The 18,146-nt window shown below is 45.1% G+C and overlaps 1 protein-coding gene across 3 annotated transcripts; it reads left to right on the forward strand.

Annotated features, from left to right (window-relative positions):
- On the forward strand, positions 1-17,601 carry LOC309353959 (uncharacterized protein). Of its 3 annotated transcripts, none has more exons than XM_081883605.1 (14): positions 1-798; positions 1,368-1,664; positions 2,036-2,189; positions 2,953-3,242; positions 3,610-3,918; positions 7,157-7,304; positions 8,147-8,353; positions 9,624-9,948; positions 11,489-11,640; positions 12,134-12,183; positions 12,968-13,138; positions 13,573-13,662; positions 14,762-14,915; positions 16,795-17,601. In XM_081883605.1, exons 1-14 carry the CDS (start codon positions 504-506, stop codon positions 17,072-17,074), a joined length of 2,922 nt encoding a protein of 973 aa, XP_081739731.1. In that variant the 5' UTR covers positions 1-503; the 3' UTR covers positions 17,075-17,601. The 3 variants fall into 3 exon arrangements, with proteins under 3 accessions (XP_081739731.1, XP_081739732.1, XP_081739730.1); XM_081883604.1 differs by having other exon boundaries at positions 2-798; positions 7,154-7,304; XM_081883606.1 differs by lacking the exon at positions 13,573-13,662 and having other exon boundaries at positions 7,154-7,304.
- The last annotated feature ends 545 nt before the right edge of the window (positions 17,602-18,146 follow it).

The following is an 18,146-nucleotide window of genomic DNA, read 5'->3' on the forward strand; positions in this document are numbered from 1 at the left end:
TTTAACCCACAGCGCCACCCGCGTCCTTAGGATGTCTCTGTTTCTATTGGAGAAATGCTGGAGGGTATGGGAAAGTACAACAATCCTGCGATGTAGTCCGTGGTTTATACGACGGGGTTAGGCGCTGGAGGCTAAGCCTGCTTTGGATTTCCAGGCTGCAACAAGAAGAAAGCCCGTCTCCTTCGACGCCTCGCTGCCCAAATCCGCCGTTCTGCTTAATGCTGCACCGGCTTGCCTAGGGCCCGACTTCTTCCTCGGTTTACACCACTGCCAGCCCGCTTCACTTTTATCCTTCCGGGACAGAGGGAGGGGGGAGGAGGGAACTGAAAGCGAAAGCGGATCCTTGCCTTTAACAGACGGCGCCCCACCCGCCGCCTTTGGCCCACGGCGGGGTTTCAAGCTGCTGCCTTCTCCCCCCGCCCCCCGCAGCCGTCGGGGGCAGGTTTTGCAGCGGAGTCGGACATCTCCTTGCTCCCTTTCTCCTCGGGGAAGGAGAGAACGCGATGGCGGCGGAGGAGGAGAAGAGGACCGTCAGAGACCGCCTGGCGGACGCCCTGGAGGACTTGAAGGAGTACGATCTGAAGCAATTCAAGTTCCATCTGAACGCGCTCCCGGCCGAGGAGGGCTATAGTAGCATCCCCAAGGGGCGGCTGCAGAAGGCGGATCGCTTGGACCTGTGCCGCCTGCTGCTCGGCTACTACGCCGAGGATGGCGCTATGGAGGTGACGCTCAAGCTGCTGGGATGCATCAACCGAAGAGACCTGCGGGAGAAGCTCCTGCAAGTCAACGGCTGTGGTGGTAAGGAGAGGCGCGGGGGTCGCAGAAGCACACTGGGCCGGGTGGGGGTCGTGGGGGGGGCGTCTTAGTGATGGGGGAAATCTGCTCTCGGTGAGTCCAGATCATCTGGGACAGGCTAAAAGCAGGAGAGTTTGGGGATTTTACCTGGCCCAGGTGTATCCCTCTTCCTTGCTGCAGGTGAAGGTGGATAAAAACTCCTAAATCAACAGGCTGGCATAGGACTTAACCGTTCTTTCACTTCACCTACCAGATTAATTCTGTTCTATAATCTCCACATTTTAATTTTTATTAATAATTTTATTAACAATTTTATTAAATACTTTTAATAATACTTTTATTAATAATTTTATTAAATACTTTTAGTAATAATTTTATTAATAATTTTATTAAATTCTTTTAATAATTTTATTAAATACTTTTAATAATACTTTTATTATTTATTTTATTTATAAGTTTTTTTTCTTATGGATTATAATCCAGCAGTTCCTACAGGGGGAATTCTGTGCTGCTGTTTGGTTTTTTTAATCAGAGACCCTTTTCGATGTGAACTTTTCTTCTAATGTTCCCAGCCCTCCTCGATGGCTGCTTTGGTCTGAGGCAATGGCAGCGAGAAATCAGAAACATTGGTGGAAGAGTGTTTCCTTCCTTTGAGAGAGATGTTGCTTCACTTCGTTCTTTGAGAGATCCTTCCTTCTCTCTCCGGCTCTTCACTTCATTTGACAGCTGTGGGATGGGAGACTTCAAGTTTGCATCGACTAGAACCAAAACAGTCGGTAGCAAAAGCATTACTAGAAGGAGGATGGTTGAAAATGGACAAGAAAGAGTAGAAGTTGTAGTTGACCAATCAAATACTTTAGCTATAAATGGTAAGAAGTGGTTTCTCCTTTTAAATAACTAGTTATTAAATGCATAAGTTTAACATAAATGTTGAATGAAACCAATTTGAGCATTCCATTGGAACCTTCTGGAAAGACTTCAAATGGCAGCTAAGGTAAAGTATTTATAAACAGCTCATTTGCACTAATAATACCAGTTTTCACCTTAATTGCCAGTAGATTAAGTTTTCCACCTGCTGAGATTATCCGTATCTTTTTTTTTACACTTCCTTTTTATATTACATGATTACAGGTGAAAAGCAATGTTGCGTGGGCATTGGGCACTGAATTTTTCTGTGAAAGATTCTTGAGTAAGGCTGATCTTATCTGTCCTCTCTCATTCCCCCCCCCCCTGTCAACAGGATCATCTTCAACCATCGGAGAGACAGAGTCCATTGCCAATTGCAAGAACTTAAAAATCAAGGTTACTGAAGTTCTGGGTGGAGAGTTATCTCATTTGGTAGAGGCGAAAGGCGATGTGGCAGGAAAGGTTTCGTCAGGAAAAAACACCAGGAGGTAATCTCAGTGCTTAAGCGATGGACGGAACTGTTGCCAAGAACCACACAACTTTATAGCACTCCTTGCTCCATGCCACACTTACACCTCGGCTACCGCTGCAACACTGTCCCTCTCTGTTGGTGTTTTGTATTAAGTAGAATCAGGTGCAAGGTGAGTGTGCAATGAGAACTGGAGAAGAAATTATAGGAGGTGGGTAAAAATACCTTGAGAGGCACGTGGAGGTGAGGCGGAAAAGAAAATAGAAAAGAAGAGCTTTCTTCACTTAGAACCACTGGCCTATATTCAACAAAGTTCTACTTGGAGTAAACCTATTGTAAGTAACCTAAATTAATTATATCCATTAGTTTCTATGGGCCTGTTTTGACCCATTGAGACTAGCGTTGGCTATAATAACCCCCTGGATCCGCAAATTCTGCCTAAAACGGGGACGCTGTCACAATACAGAGTAGATACCTGTCTGATGGAAACCGAGCCGCAAGGAAAATGCAGCAGCAAATCATTTAGTCATTTTCGAAGCTGGAATAGATATAATGCCGGTAATTGCCAGCTAATTACAGTGAATTCTGCCTCAATCTGCCACTATTTAGTTGTTGGCATATCACTGGGGATAGAAAGCTTGAGAAAGTGTAGGTTTCATGCTGACATCATGCCCTTTACCTCCAGCCAGCATCACACAGAGCTGTTGGTTTTGCAGCAGACTTAGACTGTTCCCCTTCCTGCCTAACTTTGACATTTCTTTTGCTTTGCCATTTTGTTGCAGAAGGAGTACAGTGGCGAAGACTACACACAGCCATCTTTTGGACACCCTGGAGAACTTGGCAACATACAATTTGAGGGCATTCAAGTACCGTCTCAACTCGCTCCCAGTCAAGGAGGGCTACAGCAATATCCCCAGAGGGCGCTTGGAGAAGGCAGATCCCATGGACCTGACCCAGCTGCTGCTTGGCTTCTACAACGAGCATTATGCTGTGGAGGTGGTCCTCACGGTGCTGAAATCCATCAACCAAAGAGATCTGGCGAGGAATCTTCTCGCTATCACAGAGAATGATGGTAAGGAGAGCGGAGTCACGGGTGCACACTGAGCTAGGTGTGGGGAGTCTGAGAAGTGAAGGAAAACTATTCTTGGTAGTCCAGAGCATCTCATCTGAAAGAGGATCTTTCAGAGTTTCGGAGAAAGGAGGAGTTTTTGTTTCTTACCTGGTCCAGGTGCATCAGAACTCTCTATTACAATACACCAACAGCCTCTGATTCAGTATTTTTCATATTTGTTTCCCCCTCACCTCCCCCTTGATTTTGTTTCATAGTACCAGTGTAGGGGGGGGGGGAATCCTAATTTAGGGAAGGATTTAATTTTTTTAGACCCACCTTAATGATGTCTATAGAGAGTGTTTTCATTATAATTTTTGTTGTTCCCCAGGCCACCTCGATGGCTGGTGTGGTCATGGACAATGGCAGTGTGGAAACAGAAATGAAGCCTCCTGTAGATTTCCTTCCTTTGGGAGGGATTTTCCTTCGCTTCGCCATTTGAGACAAGGGGGTCTTATTTCATTCTCTCTCACGCTCTCTGCATCGTTTGATGCTCTTGGGGCAGGAGATTTCAAGTGTGTATCCACGTCAATCGAAATGGTTGATGGCAGAAAACGAATCAGAAAGAGAATGATTGAGAACGGACAAGAAAATGAAGAAGTTGAAGACATTGACGAATTAAACCCTTTGGCTATAACTGGTAAGACACAGTTCTACTTTTAAATAGCCAGTTATTCAGCACATGCCTTTGTCAGAAGTGTTCAGACTTACAATGAGTCCTATTTGGAGCGTCTAGTTGGGACGTTTTTGAAAAAATTAAACACTTTCATTATATACGGCTTCCATCAGCTGTATGGAACAATTGAATAGAAGTCAAATATTTTTGCGCTAGGCCACTGCACTTATAATGTTTCTCATGGTGCATTTGTAGTTTGAACAGCTTAGCAGCACTATTTGTGCATACTTAAAAGGTAAAAGTAAAGGGACCCCTGACCATTAGGTCCAGTCGTGACTGACTCTGGGGTTGCGGCGCTCATCTCGCTTTATTGGCCAAGGGAGCCCGCGTACAGCTTCCAGGTCATGTGGCCAGCATGACTAAGCCGCTTCTGGCGAACCAGAGCAGCGAACGGAAACGCCGTTTACCTTCCCACTGGAGCGATACCTATTTATCTACTAGCACTTTGACGTGCTTTCGAACTGCTAGGTTGGCAGGAGCAGAGATTGAGCAACGGGAGCTCACCCCGTTGTGGGGATTCAAACCGCCAACCTTCTGATCGGCAGGCCCTAGGCTCTGTGGTTCAACCCACTGCGCCACCCACTTACTTTGAAATAAATCTGCTCAGTTTAATGGGGCCTTCTCTCAAACGACTTTGGATAGGATGAAAGCCTTGCAAAAGTGTTTTCTGGGTTTTTTTACAGAGATGTTTAAGGTCAAGTGTGTTCCTGAGGAAAAACATTATTTGATAAAGTGCTTAGGAAGGGCAATAGTCTTGAATTACAATGCTCTTTCTGGAATACTTCACTCCCATAGCTCTTCCTGTATCCTTCCTTTCTTTTTGCTGCTTACTGGGCTCTGAGAAGGTTTTGCCTCCTTCCCAGAGGCTAGCAGGCAAGGCAGAAGACTAAAAAAAAAATCTCTCCACAGCGGGAAAGCCCAGGGGGTGTGCAGGTGGGACTTCCGGGTCGGCGCCATCGCCGAATGGCGGGCTCCCTCCAAGCTCCGGAGGGAGCCTGCTCGGCAGGGGCTGGGTCCTACCGCACCGGCGATGCGGGGGCCCTTAAAAACCACGGCCACGGAGGCCGTGGACATGGAGACTCGGCTGGCACCGTCAGCGCCCTCTCGATTCGTGAAGGAGCCTTTTTAAAGGCTACGGATCGGGTGCCGGGGAGGAGCGTGGTGCTTTGAGTCCTCTGCTATCCCTGCCGAGCGCAGCCGCATGCCATCCGGCGGAGAGCGCTGACTTCTTCTATTGAAAATTTGGACCCAAAAGAAGAACCCGTGAGTAATTGGAATATGGACTAAAAAGAGGGATAAATTTTTAGAATTTGGAGCGAACGGGGGAGGTGGAAAAAAGGAAGTCAGCCCCCCCCCCAAATTGTAGAAGAGCCAAAACAAAGGACTGGATAACTAAGATCGAGAGGAACCTTATCTTGCCGAACTAGCAACTTCGCGAGGGAAATTTATAAGATTGAGCTGGAGGAGAAAAGTGGAATTCGGATTAAAAAGCAACCCCCCCGGAATCCCTGGAGCGATTCGTGAAAATGCCTGGAGAAGAATAACGGAGGTTTTGACAGCTGTCAAAGAGCTGTCAAAACGGAAGAATGAAATTGAGACTTTGTTATGAGGACTTTGCCGGTTACATTTGTTATAAATTGGAGATAAATTGTTTCAAATAAGGATTTATAAGTTATTTGGACTGGAAGGGAACTTTGTTATTGTAATCCACCTAGAGGAGCTGAGGGACATTGCATGTGTTTTCGACGGGAAACTTGAACAGTTGGATAGAACTTTTAATCTCCTGGGAAACTGCAGAAATGGAACATTATTTTGTCTACAGAGGCCTACACTTTACTGGAAACAATGGATTAATCTGTTGAAAAATGAAAGGAACATGATGTAATGTTTTGCTCCTGAATAACAAGCCTCTGTAGAGACACTAGAAGCCTTTGGAAAAAGAACATTTCTGTGAGGGAACAGGGAAGTAAAAAGGAGGAGAGTGATTGACAAGAACAAGGAAACAACAAGAACTGGACAGAACTGGAGTGGGAACATTAGGGATATCCAGATTTGACAAGCTTATGGATATAAAATTGGAGTTTATACTCCTGGATATAAAAATCTGGATAGAAGAAATGGGCCCCCTTTGATAGGCTCCTTCTATGATTGGACATCTGTAATTTAAAAAAAAGACCGGTAAAGAACCAGAGGGATGTGGGTTTAGTGAAATGTGGGTTCATCAGGAAGACATTAGAAGTGGAGGGATAGGAGAAACGCAACAGGGAAAGAGGGGAGGGAAATTTGGAATCCAAAGGTTGTAAAATTATTGTTTGTTTTTATTCTATTTTCATCTGTATTATATTTGAAAGGGGGGAACTCGTGGAAGGGAATAGGTCGACCTTAGGGGATGGAAATTTGGATAAATTGAGTTATTGATGATGAGTGTATTTTGGGAATAAGAATTTGTTGAATATTATTGCTTTTTTGGAAGATTTGGAACACAAGAGGGGGTGGGGAGGGGAAGTCCTAGATATTGGAAAAAGCTTATGAATTGGATTTTATTTGTTTTAATTTGGAAAACCTTAATAAAAATTATTTTTTTTAAAAAAAAAGGGGGGGTGTGCAGGTGGGGGGAAGAATAAATAAATTGAGAGCAGGGAATGGCTGCTTCCCCCCCTTCCATTTATTTATTCCCCCCCACCACCTGCATAAGGTTGAGATCACATAAGTAAAGTGAACATAAGTTGCAGACCCAATGTATGAAAATGAAAAGCAAAACTTAAAAAAGACGACGCGTATTTTGGGAATAGACGGTGGGCAGTGTTCAGTTGTGCTCCTTGCTGTACATATTTTGGGGGCTGTGTAAAGCAATGAAGAGGGGGAACCTCATCAGCTTTACAGCCCTACAGACTCAAGTCCATAAAAGTCTACACTACAGCATAAAGGTTTACAACATGTGCTTTGTCAAAAGCAGAGTGGTCAGCCTCATAGGGAGACTTGAGTGTATTAAGCGTATATCCGAAACATATTAACCAGCTTACTCTAGCGCACACATGTAGTATGGAGAGATAGGCCATCGTTCAAGCAAGGCTGCAATCCTAACTCCTCTAACTTTAGAGGGAGGCCCACTGAATTCAGTAGGATCTACTTCTGAACAGACCGGTTAGGATGGCACTGTAAGTCTGGTTTATCTCTGCACTCTCTCAATTTCTCTCAGGAGGGCCACCCGCAATCATGAGATTTCCAGAGGCAGCTGCAAATTTCCAGAATTTAAGAAATGAGTTCTCCCATGTGCTAGCAGGAGATGTACCTGTAATTGAAGAGGAGGATCTGGGGAGAGAAGATTCATCAGGAGAGGCCGCCGAAAGGTGATCTCTGTGCTTAAGCAATGAGTTAAAGAGTTGTCAATCATCACACCTTGTTAAAGACTATGCCTACAACAAAGCTATAGCTCAGGCGTCTGCCGTTCTCTCTCCTGGTGCTTTTGCACTGTGGAGAAAGTGGATAGACAAAATGCGGTTCTTAATTTGGGCTTGTATAGCACCCTCAGTACGCATGATAATTTACGGAGGCCAAGAGGGACTTACAATCTATAATTTAATACATGTGGCATAGCTGGGATGGGAGAGAATGGAATAAGAATGTGCATCCATTTCATTTAAACATTCTTAGGGTTATTTACAGCAGGGCATGCCGACTGCCATAATCTTTGTGGGAAAGATGGATTTTTCAGGTGGGATTTGAAGGGGCAACCCAGGGAAATTTGAGTGTTGGTAGAGATGTCAGGAGAGATAAAAGGGCATCTTCAGACAACCGATTTTGTGCAGCTCACTGTCACAGAATGTGGCAAAGGCTGTTAGCTTATCTTAAGATGATGGCCATCCAATGGGATCAGGCTCATTCATTTGCAACAAGCTGCTAGCCATGATGGGTTAGCTGTGCGGTGACAGCATATCGCCAAATACCAGGGAAGAATGCTGTGAAAGTGCATCATCTGCTAGAGCTTCCTGCTGGCATTTAGGTGGCTACTGCGGGCAACAAGATGGTAGACCTCTTTGGCTTGAGTAGAGTTGCCAAATTGAGGAGGGATTTGAACTCAGGTTTCCCCTGCTCCAACTCACTAGCCTACCCGGCACATCACACACTTGTTTTCATAGTATATCTCAACATATGTAAATGATCTTCTCTTCTCTCCTTCACTCTCCTTAAGATCTGCTTTGTGCGCAAGTCAGAATGGAGTGACCTCGCTCGGGGCACATGCTCCTTCCAAAAGGACGCCTGGTCTGGAGATGTTCCACGAGAGGATCCCCCAGAACTGCTTGGAGAACTTGCAACACATCGGCAGAGGGGGCTTTGGAACCGTCTTCCGAGCTCAGCACAAAGAAAAGGGGACTGTGGCGGTGAAGATTTTCCACCGGTAAAGCTGGTGGTTGGGTGTGTGGTTGAGGGTGGAATTATTATTATTAGAATTAGAATTATATACCGCCCTATACCCAGAAGTCTCAGGGTGGTTCACATAAAAGATAACAATATAGAAAGTCAAAGTAAAAACAATAACCCAATAATACCCCCCCCAAAAGAGCCACATTTTAAAGGGGTACAGGATGTCGATCAGGTCAACCAAAGGGCTGGTTAAAAAGGAACGTTTTTACCTGGTGCCTAAAGGTATATAATGAAGGCACCAGGTGAACTTCCCTGGGGAGAGCATTCCATAGACGGATTGTTACCACCCTCCAGATCTCGAGGAGGAGGCACATGAAGAAGGGCCTCAGAAGATGGGGTCTGGGTAGGTTCATATGGAAAGAGGTGGGCCTTGAGGTATTGCGGTCCTGAGCTGTTAAAGGTTTTATAGGTCAAAACCAGCACTTTGAATTGGGCCCAGAAACGAATAGGTAGCCAAGTGCAGTCGGACCAGGATTGGTTTAAGAAGCTCAAACCGTTTTGCTCCGGTGAGCAACCTGGCCTCTGAATTCTGCACTTGCTGAAGTTTCCGAACCGTCCTCAGAGGCAGCCCAACATATACGCATTGCAGTAATCTAACCTTGAATTAGTTATACAGATTTGGTAGAGCCTCTATCTTGCACCCACAAGGTCCCAAATCCCAGACTCTCTGCCTACAGCAATGCGGCAAAGAATTTTAAGGGCTTGGGAATGTATGTTGTGACTTCTTTGGACGGTGCCAGGTTGTTTTTTTTGGATCCTTCAAAGGAAACCCCAAGGGCAGGCCAATTTAGACTGCTGACATCTTGGTTCCATGTTCAGAATTTTGTAGCTAATGCTCCTTATTCATGGAGTTCATGGGGGAAGAGCTGTCTGTCTAGGTCAGGCCGGGAGAGAGCCCTACCTGAGACCTTGGAAGAGCCATTGCTAGTCACGAAAATTGGTTCCCTCCAGATGTTGGCTGCAGCTGATAAGAATTATAGTCCAAAAAATCTGGTGGGAAATGGGTTGTGAAGACTGGTCTTGGCTATACTAAGTTAGATGGACCATTGATCTGACTTGATGTGAGACAGCTTTCTATATCTCCTCCCAACCTACTCAGACCAGCTCTTGACAGACTTAGGAGCTCTTGAGACCTTCTGATTAGGCAACCCCATCTTGAGTTCATCATTCAATGAGTCCGTGTCTTAACAGTACTTTGTAACTTTTCCTTCGACTCTCACCATGGACTCTCTTTCACCCTCAAGCACCAATGCACCCAGCGCAAATGTGTCCTGCATCCGACAGCAAGCCCTGACTGAAGCCCGCTTCATGGATGAGGCATCTTTCGCCCCCATCCCTCGTCTTTATGGCCTCTACGAGAAGGGAAATGAAGTGGGCCTAGTGATGGAGTATGTGGAGAACGGCAACTTGTCTGGCTTGCTGTCCAGTGCCTTGCCCTGGCCCCTGCGAATCCGCATCCTCTACCAGGTAGCCCTGGGGATAGACTTCCTGCACTGCCTCCATCCTCCACGGTTCCACCTGGATCTCAAGCCCAGCAACATCCTGCTGGATGAAGCCCTGAATGTGAAGGTGAGCCATACTCTACCTCTCTCTTTTTAATTGGGACCAGTCCAGGTCAGTGCTCCCTTTCTGCTTCCAGGAATCTTTTTCTCCATCGGCTGAGTGACTCCAGGCAACCGTGTCATGGAGCGCTTGTAAGTTGCTGAGATTCTGAAATGGGTTCTTGGGTGTAAGCAGGCCTCTCGAGCTTCCTGCCAACTCCTCCTGAAGCAAGTCCGCACCAGACCATGTGCTCTTGCAGCTTGCATGTTCACGGTGCCGTTGCAAATGACCGCATCCAACCTACAATGGATCCAAATTCCTTACAGTTGTTGGAAGATTGCAATATTCAGCAAAAAAAATGGCAAGATTCTTCGCCATTGTAATGTAGCCTTCATACTTTGGAATAATTAAACACTCATTTGAATGTTTCTGGCATAACAAACACAAGTCCCATTAAAAACTGTGCCACTGCAGGGTCAGTCATAGCGTCAGCCAATTCGTGTTCCCTCTTCATGAACATTATTTGTGATTTCTCTGAAGCAAACACCAGCAATCTCTACTTTCCACAGTGATGATGTTTCAGCCTCATGATACGCTCAGCTTTTGTTCCTTATGCCACTTGCCTTAAAACAAAGAGAAATTTTAGTATTAGAAGTATTAGAAATCTTGCATATTATAAGTTTAAAAAATGAGGCTGTGGCCTAGCAGAGTCTCGTATCATTAAATGAAGGGTTTGTGGTCATAATTTGCAGGGGGTAGATGACTCTTGGGCTCCTTTCCAACTCTACAGTTCTTTCCAACTCTACAGTTCTCTACAGTTCTGTACAGTTCATCAGAGTGCTCTGATGGTGTTTCCTGCTTGGCAGGGGGTTGGACTCGATGGCCCTTGTGGTCTCTTCCAACTCTATGATTCTATGATTCTATAATTCTATGATATCTGGCAGGGGTGTCATACTGATGTATATATTTTGCTCTAGGAGGTTTGTTTGTTCAGAATCAAGTATACACTTCCAGAGTGAACACTAAATACATTAGTTCTGGTAAATGAGCTACCACAACTGCTAGAGGGCTGTGAAAATTTGTGTCCTGGGCTTTTAAGACTCGTCTACCCATGTACTATCTGAAACCAGAGTGGCACATTGGCTGCCACAATTCTGTAATATAAAGTTTCTCTATGAGCGTCTCCTGCTTGGAGACCAGAAGAGGGGATGCTGCAGTCCAAGGAAACTGCCTTCTCTCCCAGTGATGAGAGCCTGCCTGCTGTGCAGAGCAGTGGTGCAAAACCCAGTTGCTTGTGGAGCGGCACCATGGTTAGTAATCCTAAAGAGGACAAAGTGCAGATAAGTCAATACCTTGGGAAGGAGCTGTCACTCAGAGGCAGAGCACCTACAGTTCAGTCGCCAGCATCTCCAGGTAGGATTGGGAATGTCCCCTTTCTGAAGCTCTGGAGAGCTGTCAGTCAGCGTGAACATGACTGGGCCAGATGGACCAATAGGGAGGAGGCAGCTTCCTATGTTGTCCCAGTTGGGAGTTCTCTTCACTGTTTTCCCTTGTCTCCCCCATTCAGGTGGCCGATTTTGGCTTGTCCAAGTTTGGGACGGCTCAGCGCTCCCCTCTCCCCTCTGAAAGCGCAGAGGTATCTGGCGGGACCCTCGAATACATGCCCCCCGAAGCCTTTGCCGAGTCCTACACGCCAGACCCAGCCACAGATGTCTACAGGTGGACAGAAGCGTCTGCTGTGGGGCACAAGGGGGTTGGCGCAATTGCATGAGCACTATAGAATTAGGAAAAGGTTAGCATGACAGATGCTCACCTAGATGGGCCATTGGCTCGATCCAGAAAGGCTCTCCTTACGTCCCTGTCTTTGGAGCACATTGTGGGTCGGATACTCTTGCACAACCTGATGCCGTTGGGACTACAATTCCCATCAGCCCCAGCTGGAGCTTGTAGCATTTGTACTGCAAAACATCTGGAGGGCACCAGATTGCTAAGGCTGCTGCTTCTGTGAATGAATGAAGGCAGTGAGCCTGACATTGGTTAACCTCTCTCTTGCGGCGTTCCTTCTGCTGACTAACCTATAGTAGAGGGTAATGTAGAAGCCCAAGAGATGGAAAATGGCATGGGACCACTGATATTGCTGTCCCACAGGAAGAGGGAAGATCTCAGCTGAAGTTGGGAGGGGCTTTTAATCGACTTGCTTTTTTCTTTTCAGCTATGGGATCCTCATGTTCTCAGTGCTAACCGGCAAGGAACCGTATCCATGTGAGTTGCGCTCTTTCTGCTTATGGCTTACTTCTGCCTGTCTGAATTACAGAGAATATATATTCAATGCAGTTGTGCCCTGGGAAGCCAACACAAGAGAAAAATGGGCACCCTTCCAATGGGGCGTCTATAGCATCTTGTGGCAGGGAGTCAAGCACATACAGTGGTACCTCAGGTTACATACGCTTCAGGTTACAGACTCCGCTAGCCCAGAAATAGTACCTCGGGTTAAGAACTTTGCTTCAGGATGAGAACAGAAATCGCGTGGTGGCGGCGGGAGGCCCCATTAGCTAAAGTGGTACCTCAGGTTAAGAATAGTTTCAGGTTAAGAACAGACCTCCGGAACGAATAAAGTTCTTAACCCGAGATACCGCTGTACTGGGAAAAGAAGGCTTGTGCAATTAAAGTTGCCTTGAGGCCAGGGGAGGGGAACTGGATCTGGCTGGTGTGCCAGATTCTTATCTCTTATCCCCACCCCCATGGCCCAAGTGGAACAAGTGGGTGGGGCTGCCAGGCTGTCAATCACCTGTGTTCAGGTGGCGCATTTTTGTCCATGTGATCAGCTGGTGGTTGGAGCATTCAAAGCGCTGTGCATGGCAACCTGCAGGCTCCAGCAATTAGCCAGTTGGTGGTTGCAATCCCCCTTTGCTGCATCACCTATAGGACGGTGGGCCAAATAGCGAGGCCTGATGTGGCAAAGGTTCGCCACCCCTGCTTATGACTGTGTCAAGTGATATGTCTTGGAAATGTTCTGTTGAATGCCTCGATATCCATCCCTGCTCAGCCAACCCTCAGAGAGACAACTCCATCTTCAGAATGCAAATCCAAGAGAATCAAAGGCCAAACACCCGGGAGTTGGAGGGGAAGATACACGAGGTGGAGAAACTGGAAAATCTGATCAACCTAATGAAAAGGTGCTGGCAGAAAGAAAAGGCCCAAAGACCATCCTTCCAGGGTAAACGTGACCTCTTCTCACCTCTGCCCCTGACTATCAGTCCTTATTATTATTTTAAAGGTGCTAGGCCTCAAGCCTCTTCGAAAGTTGAGTCTTCTGATTCAAAAGCCCTTCTTTAACCCCAAAACTTGTGAGACAAAAGAAATGCACTTCTGGAGGGGAAAGTGTTGTGGCAGATAGCACATTTTCAAAGGTCCTCTTGTTCATTAGATAAACCCAGGCACTGAAAACAGATTTTGGGGCTGAGCCCTGGTGACCCTGACTTAATGTCAAAGCACGCAAACGTGACTCCATGAGTGAATTTATAAGTGCTTTGGGGCTTTCCGTGTGCCTGTGGGACTGACCCTAGTGCCATTTTGAATGCATAGAAAACCCTGTCAGAGCTGTGCGGGAAAAGTGTGTCATTCTTTTGTTTACTTTTCAATTTTGCTCAGTCTGCAGCCAGGAGATGGAGGAAATCTATTCCTGCTACATGCCGCACATTGAGACTGCTGTTCGTGAAGTTCAGGATAGTTTGGCAAAAGGTAGTAAAACCATGTTACTTATCAGTTTTGTATTCTCAACCATCCACTAGGTAGCAGTAATGTGCCAAGAAATTTACCACACCTTTCTGTTCCTCAAAGTGTAGGCCCGAGGTGCCTGGCAAGTTTTTTTTTTTTAATGGAACAATTTTTTAAAAAAGATTACTGCAGCAGAAAATAAGGAAACAAAAGCAGCTCAGGATAAATGGGGCCAACAGACCGTTGTGGTATAATGGTTAGAGTGTCGGACGAGGACCTAGGAGACCTGGGTTCAAATCTCTACTCAGCCATGAAGCTCACAGGGTGAGCTTGGGCCAGTCACAGACTGTCAGCCTAACCTACTTCAGGGTTGTTTTTAGGATAAAATGGGGAGGAGAACCACATCTTGAGCTCCTTGGTGGGATATAAATACAGTAATAATAATAATAATAATAATAATAATAATAATAATAATAATAATACCAATCTCAGTTGAGCAGGACGATGTTAACTAGATGTCAACAGTGAAGGAGCCAAATGAGTTGAGCTAGGGAGTAATAACCAACATTGTGTGTGTGTGTAATATAATATAATATATATTTTTATTAAATTTTCTGTTTTACAATTTAGAATATTCATTTAAACAACTTTAAAATATCCAAAACTTCCCTTCTTCTCTTTCCATGGTTCATTTTGCATAACATAAATCCCTGCATATTTTATATAAACCGGACCATTCAGTATTCCATTATTCCAACCATCAAAACTTATTTACACTGTTGAATTTATCTTAATAAACATTTTCCAATCTTCTTTAAATGTATATTCTTCTTGTTCTCTTATTTTGTATGTTAGGTCCGCAAGCTGCGCATATTCCATCAGTTTAAGTTGCCATTCTTCTTTAGTTGGGACCTAGATCCCAACTAATAACCAACATTTTGAATCAATCTCTTAAGAACCACCATGGCTTTTGCTGTTGGTTCAGAGGGCAGGGAAGCCACTCTCCTCATAAACAGAGTCCCCACTGGCTTTTGCTGGTGAGCACGTAATTGGTCTATTTCCCCAGGGCAGATATGCCATTGGGTTGATTAAATAAATCTCTTTCTCTGTGTTTGCTTTCTAGCAAAAGTCCTCCCTTTAAGGGTCGCTCAGGACCAGGCCGGACATCAGAGTGGAATAAAGCGCTCTTGGTCGGAAGTGGACTGTGCCGTGCCCTGTACCATGGAGACAAAAGAGGATTCGGAGAGAGGCGCTTCTTCAAGAACAGCTACCAAAGGGTAATTTTTGTGCTCAAGTGATGAACTGAGGCATTGCCCAGTATTGCCCAGTTTTTGCTGGAGGACCACGCTAGGGGCCATGTTTACACCAGGACTGGACGTCCACCTTCTTCTTCTGTTCTCAATTGCCGTGGCTGTGTCCTAGGGGCAGCCAGTAGTAAGAATGTGGGGAACTGAAATACAGGTCAGTTTCGGGCAAAGACTTGTTTGATTGGGACAGGGCTGTTATCCGCAGCAAGAAAGTGATGTTGAGTTGGATGCTTGAGGCCGCATGTGAAATGCAATGGTGTTGTTATGGTAAATGTGGGGCTACTGGATGGTTTTCAGAAGCTGAGTTAAACATTTGGGATGGGTTGGAATGATATTGTATGGAGCTGTGTCTGGGGCACACATCTGAAGAGGAGAGTATGAGATCATGCCACAGGAAGTGGGCCAGGCCGGGGCAGTGGGGGGGTTGAAAGGAATATTTAAAGGCAGTTGGGGTGGCCATAGAAACTTGACAGTTGGAAGAGGGTGGAGAGGATTAACCAGACAGAAATGAGGTTTAGGGTGGGGAGGAGGTGACCTATAGCCATCTCCAAGCTAGCAGGAGTAATCTGGTCTCCCCACCAGCAGCCTAAAGAGGAAAGAGTGAGAGAAAAGGGCTGTGTAGCAGATTGTGGGAATGTTGTGGATAGTAGGATATATTGATTAAATGTTATCCTTCCTCACTCACGCTGGTGAGTCATGTAGCAGAGCACATTCCCCTCAATACGGCAGGAAGCTAGTTTGCAGATTCATTTGAATCTCTTTAGTTAAGCAATCCAGTCTGGCAGGCCCATATTGGATTTCTTCCTGGTACCCCTTTTGACCCCTCTCAAAAGAATAAAGACACAACAGTCTTTCCTTAAAAGCAACAAGAAGTTTACTTACATTCAGTTCACAGTATGATTCCTGAAGGCAGGCTATAGCTTGTAGTTACAGAGAAAGGTGTGGATTCATCCCATATGAGGACTGATCCGATGTCCAGTCCAAGGGAATCAAGAGAGAGAAAGATGGCTGCATGACTGGACCTTTTGTGGGGTCTGCAAGGGTCACCCCCACCTACCTGGTGTAACAAGAAGTTATACTGGCTGGAGTGACATCCCCCTGTGTCCACACTAGGGAAACAAGGAATGTTGTATTCTGACTGCTCCAATGGATTACATCACACACAGGCCTTGTTCCTTGAAGTGTTTAAGAGAGATTGAAGACCTCCCCTTTTAATGGGTGGTTGGAGATTTTGCACTATGGATCCCTGGATTTTATCACTGTTTAGATTATTATTAGATTTATGGCAGCAGTTAAGTACCTAATTAGGCTTGGCAGGCCTCTCTATTCGGCCCATAAGGTAATTTTGGCCAAGCCAAACCCATTTTCCCATGCTCAGATTACTGCCACCAGACCTCCCCTTTCATGATGTAACCATGATGTATGGGTTATGTAGTTTTGGGGGGTGTAACATGGAGCCTCTTTTGTTCTGGGCTTCCATCTTGTTCCACCTTGTGGCAGGTGGGAGTCCTGTCACGACAGTCTTCAATAAAGACCAAGCCTACTGGCTGCTGTTTTGCTCTGGTATTCCTGGCTGGTGTCCTTTTTTTTGTCCAAGGGAGCCCTCAGATTTCTCCGTTAACAGTGCTCCCCCCCTCCCCCATAACGTTGTGCTTGACATCAGGTGTGGGGAAGGCCAAGATGCAGCCACCTGCCGAAAGCAACCCCTCTGTGTGGTTTGGATGATACAGGCTGCTGAAAGGGCAGTAAGATGATCTTACTGTGATTTCAGGTGATTGACAGGTGGGAGGCCCTGGAAAACAGATATTGTGTGTGTGTGTTGTAATGTTGCTTCCCCCTTGATTCTCAGCTCCATTTGTTTGGAATCTCTGCCTTCTGCTGAAAAGCCTGCTGATCGTATAAAGAAGTCTAAAGGGAAGTTAACGGAAGATTTTGCTCTTCAAAGAAACCGAGAGGCATTCCTGAATATAGCAGAAGAGAACCGTCTTCTCACAAAGGGCGAGTGTTTATGCCTGAGTCAGATGAATGATGCACAGGAGTTTGTGGAGAGCCTGGTCAACACGGTGCTGGAAAAAAAAGAAATAATGCATGAGTTATTCCTCTACTGTCTGGAAGAGCTAAGGCTATGAGCTTGGAAAGATCTGCCTATTTCTGAATATTTAGAAAACGGTGGCTTATGCACCGATTGCTCTTTTTTAAAGAGCCCATCGAAGTCAGGGAGAAAGACTCCAAAGCACACAATTTTCTGCTGCTATCTTTTTTACTCCGTATGTGGAAAGCTTTCCATTTTTTAAAGAAAACATTACTTCTAAAGTAATGGATGCATAAGAAATGGATACAGTGCCAACCAAACTGAACAATTAGATTGGATAAAATGCCAGCCAAATATAAAATCAAGGTTGGAATGAACCTTTCTCAGGAGACTATTTTATATTTGTTTCTCTGCCGCTTTTCATTCGCCTTTTCAGTTTGCGCTTTCCTAGTTTTACCACCCCATCCTCCCTCTCTCCCCTAATGTTATCCTATATACAGCACTAATATTGCACATGGAATGTTGCTGATCTACAGAAAAGACTTGACGACCTGAAAAAAGAGACAGTGCATGTACTTGTGTAAACTAAAATATATTTAATAAAAAAATATTTTTTAAAGAAAAGTTTGCACTTTCCTGACAGGTGCCTTGAGCAACATCTCTTCTGAGGGACAAAGAGTGTTGGTAAAGTATTTTAGCTTGGGCTAAGTTAATATTGTTATTTGGGAGTGGGGAGTGTTGTATTTTCCCCAAATGTCCCTAAAATCTCTATAGGGAAGTTTTAAATGTTTGATGTCTTACTGTGTTTTAATTTTTTAGAAGCCGCCCAGGGTTCTCCCAGGGTGGCATAATAATAATAATAATAATAATAATAATAATAATAATAATAATAATAATAATAATAATATCTTAATCTTACACCTTTTACTCCTGTTCAATAACAGGGTTTATGCTATGCTACTATTTTAGTTTTCCTGGACCCTGACCAATAGTATTTGCAATCTGTTGGCAGACCACAATAAGTTAATAAGAAGGTTAACCACGTTTGCAGTAGCAGCTCAAAAAAAAAGCCATAAATTTCTGAAGACTTTTGTCTCACCAATTGTCCTAGGGACTCCACTCCAGAATTGTGTAGGATTTACTTCTTAGCCTTTTCTTCTCCTGAAGAT

Source organism: Podarcis melisellensis, assembly GCF_964234715.1.
Source record: "Podarcis melisellensis genome assembly, chromosome: 13".
Lineage (NCBI taxonomy): Eukaryota > Metazoa > Chordata > Lepidosauria > Squamata > Lacertidae > Podarcis > Podarcis melisellensis.

Bases quoted from the DNA above. Each gene is read 5' to 3' on its own strand.
- LOC309353959 (XM_081883604.1), top strand. From the start codon at position 504: ATGGCGGCGGAGGAGGAGAAGAGGACCGTCAGAGACCGCCTGGCGGAC. The intron at 2,190-2,952 runs GTAATCTCAGTG...ATTTTGTTGCAG, and splicing joins TCAGGAAAAAACACCAGGAG to AAGGAGTACAGTGGCGAAGA. The intron at 8,354-9,623 runs GTAAAGCTGGTG...TTCACCCTCAAG, and splicing joins GCGGTGAAGATTTTCCACCG to CACCAATGCACCCAGCGCAA.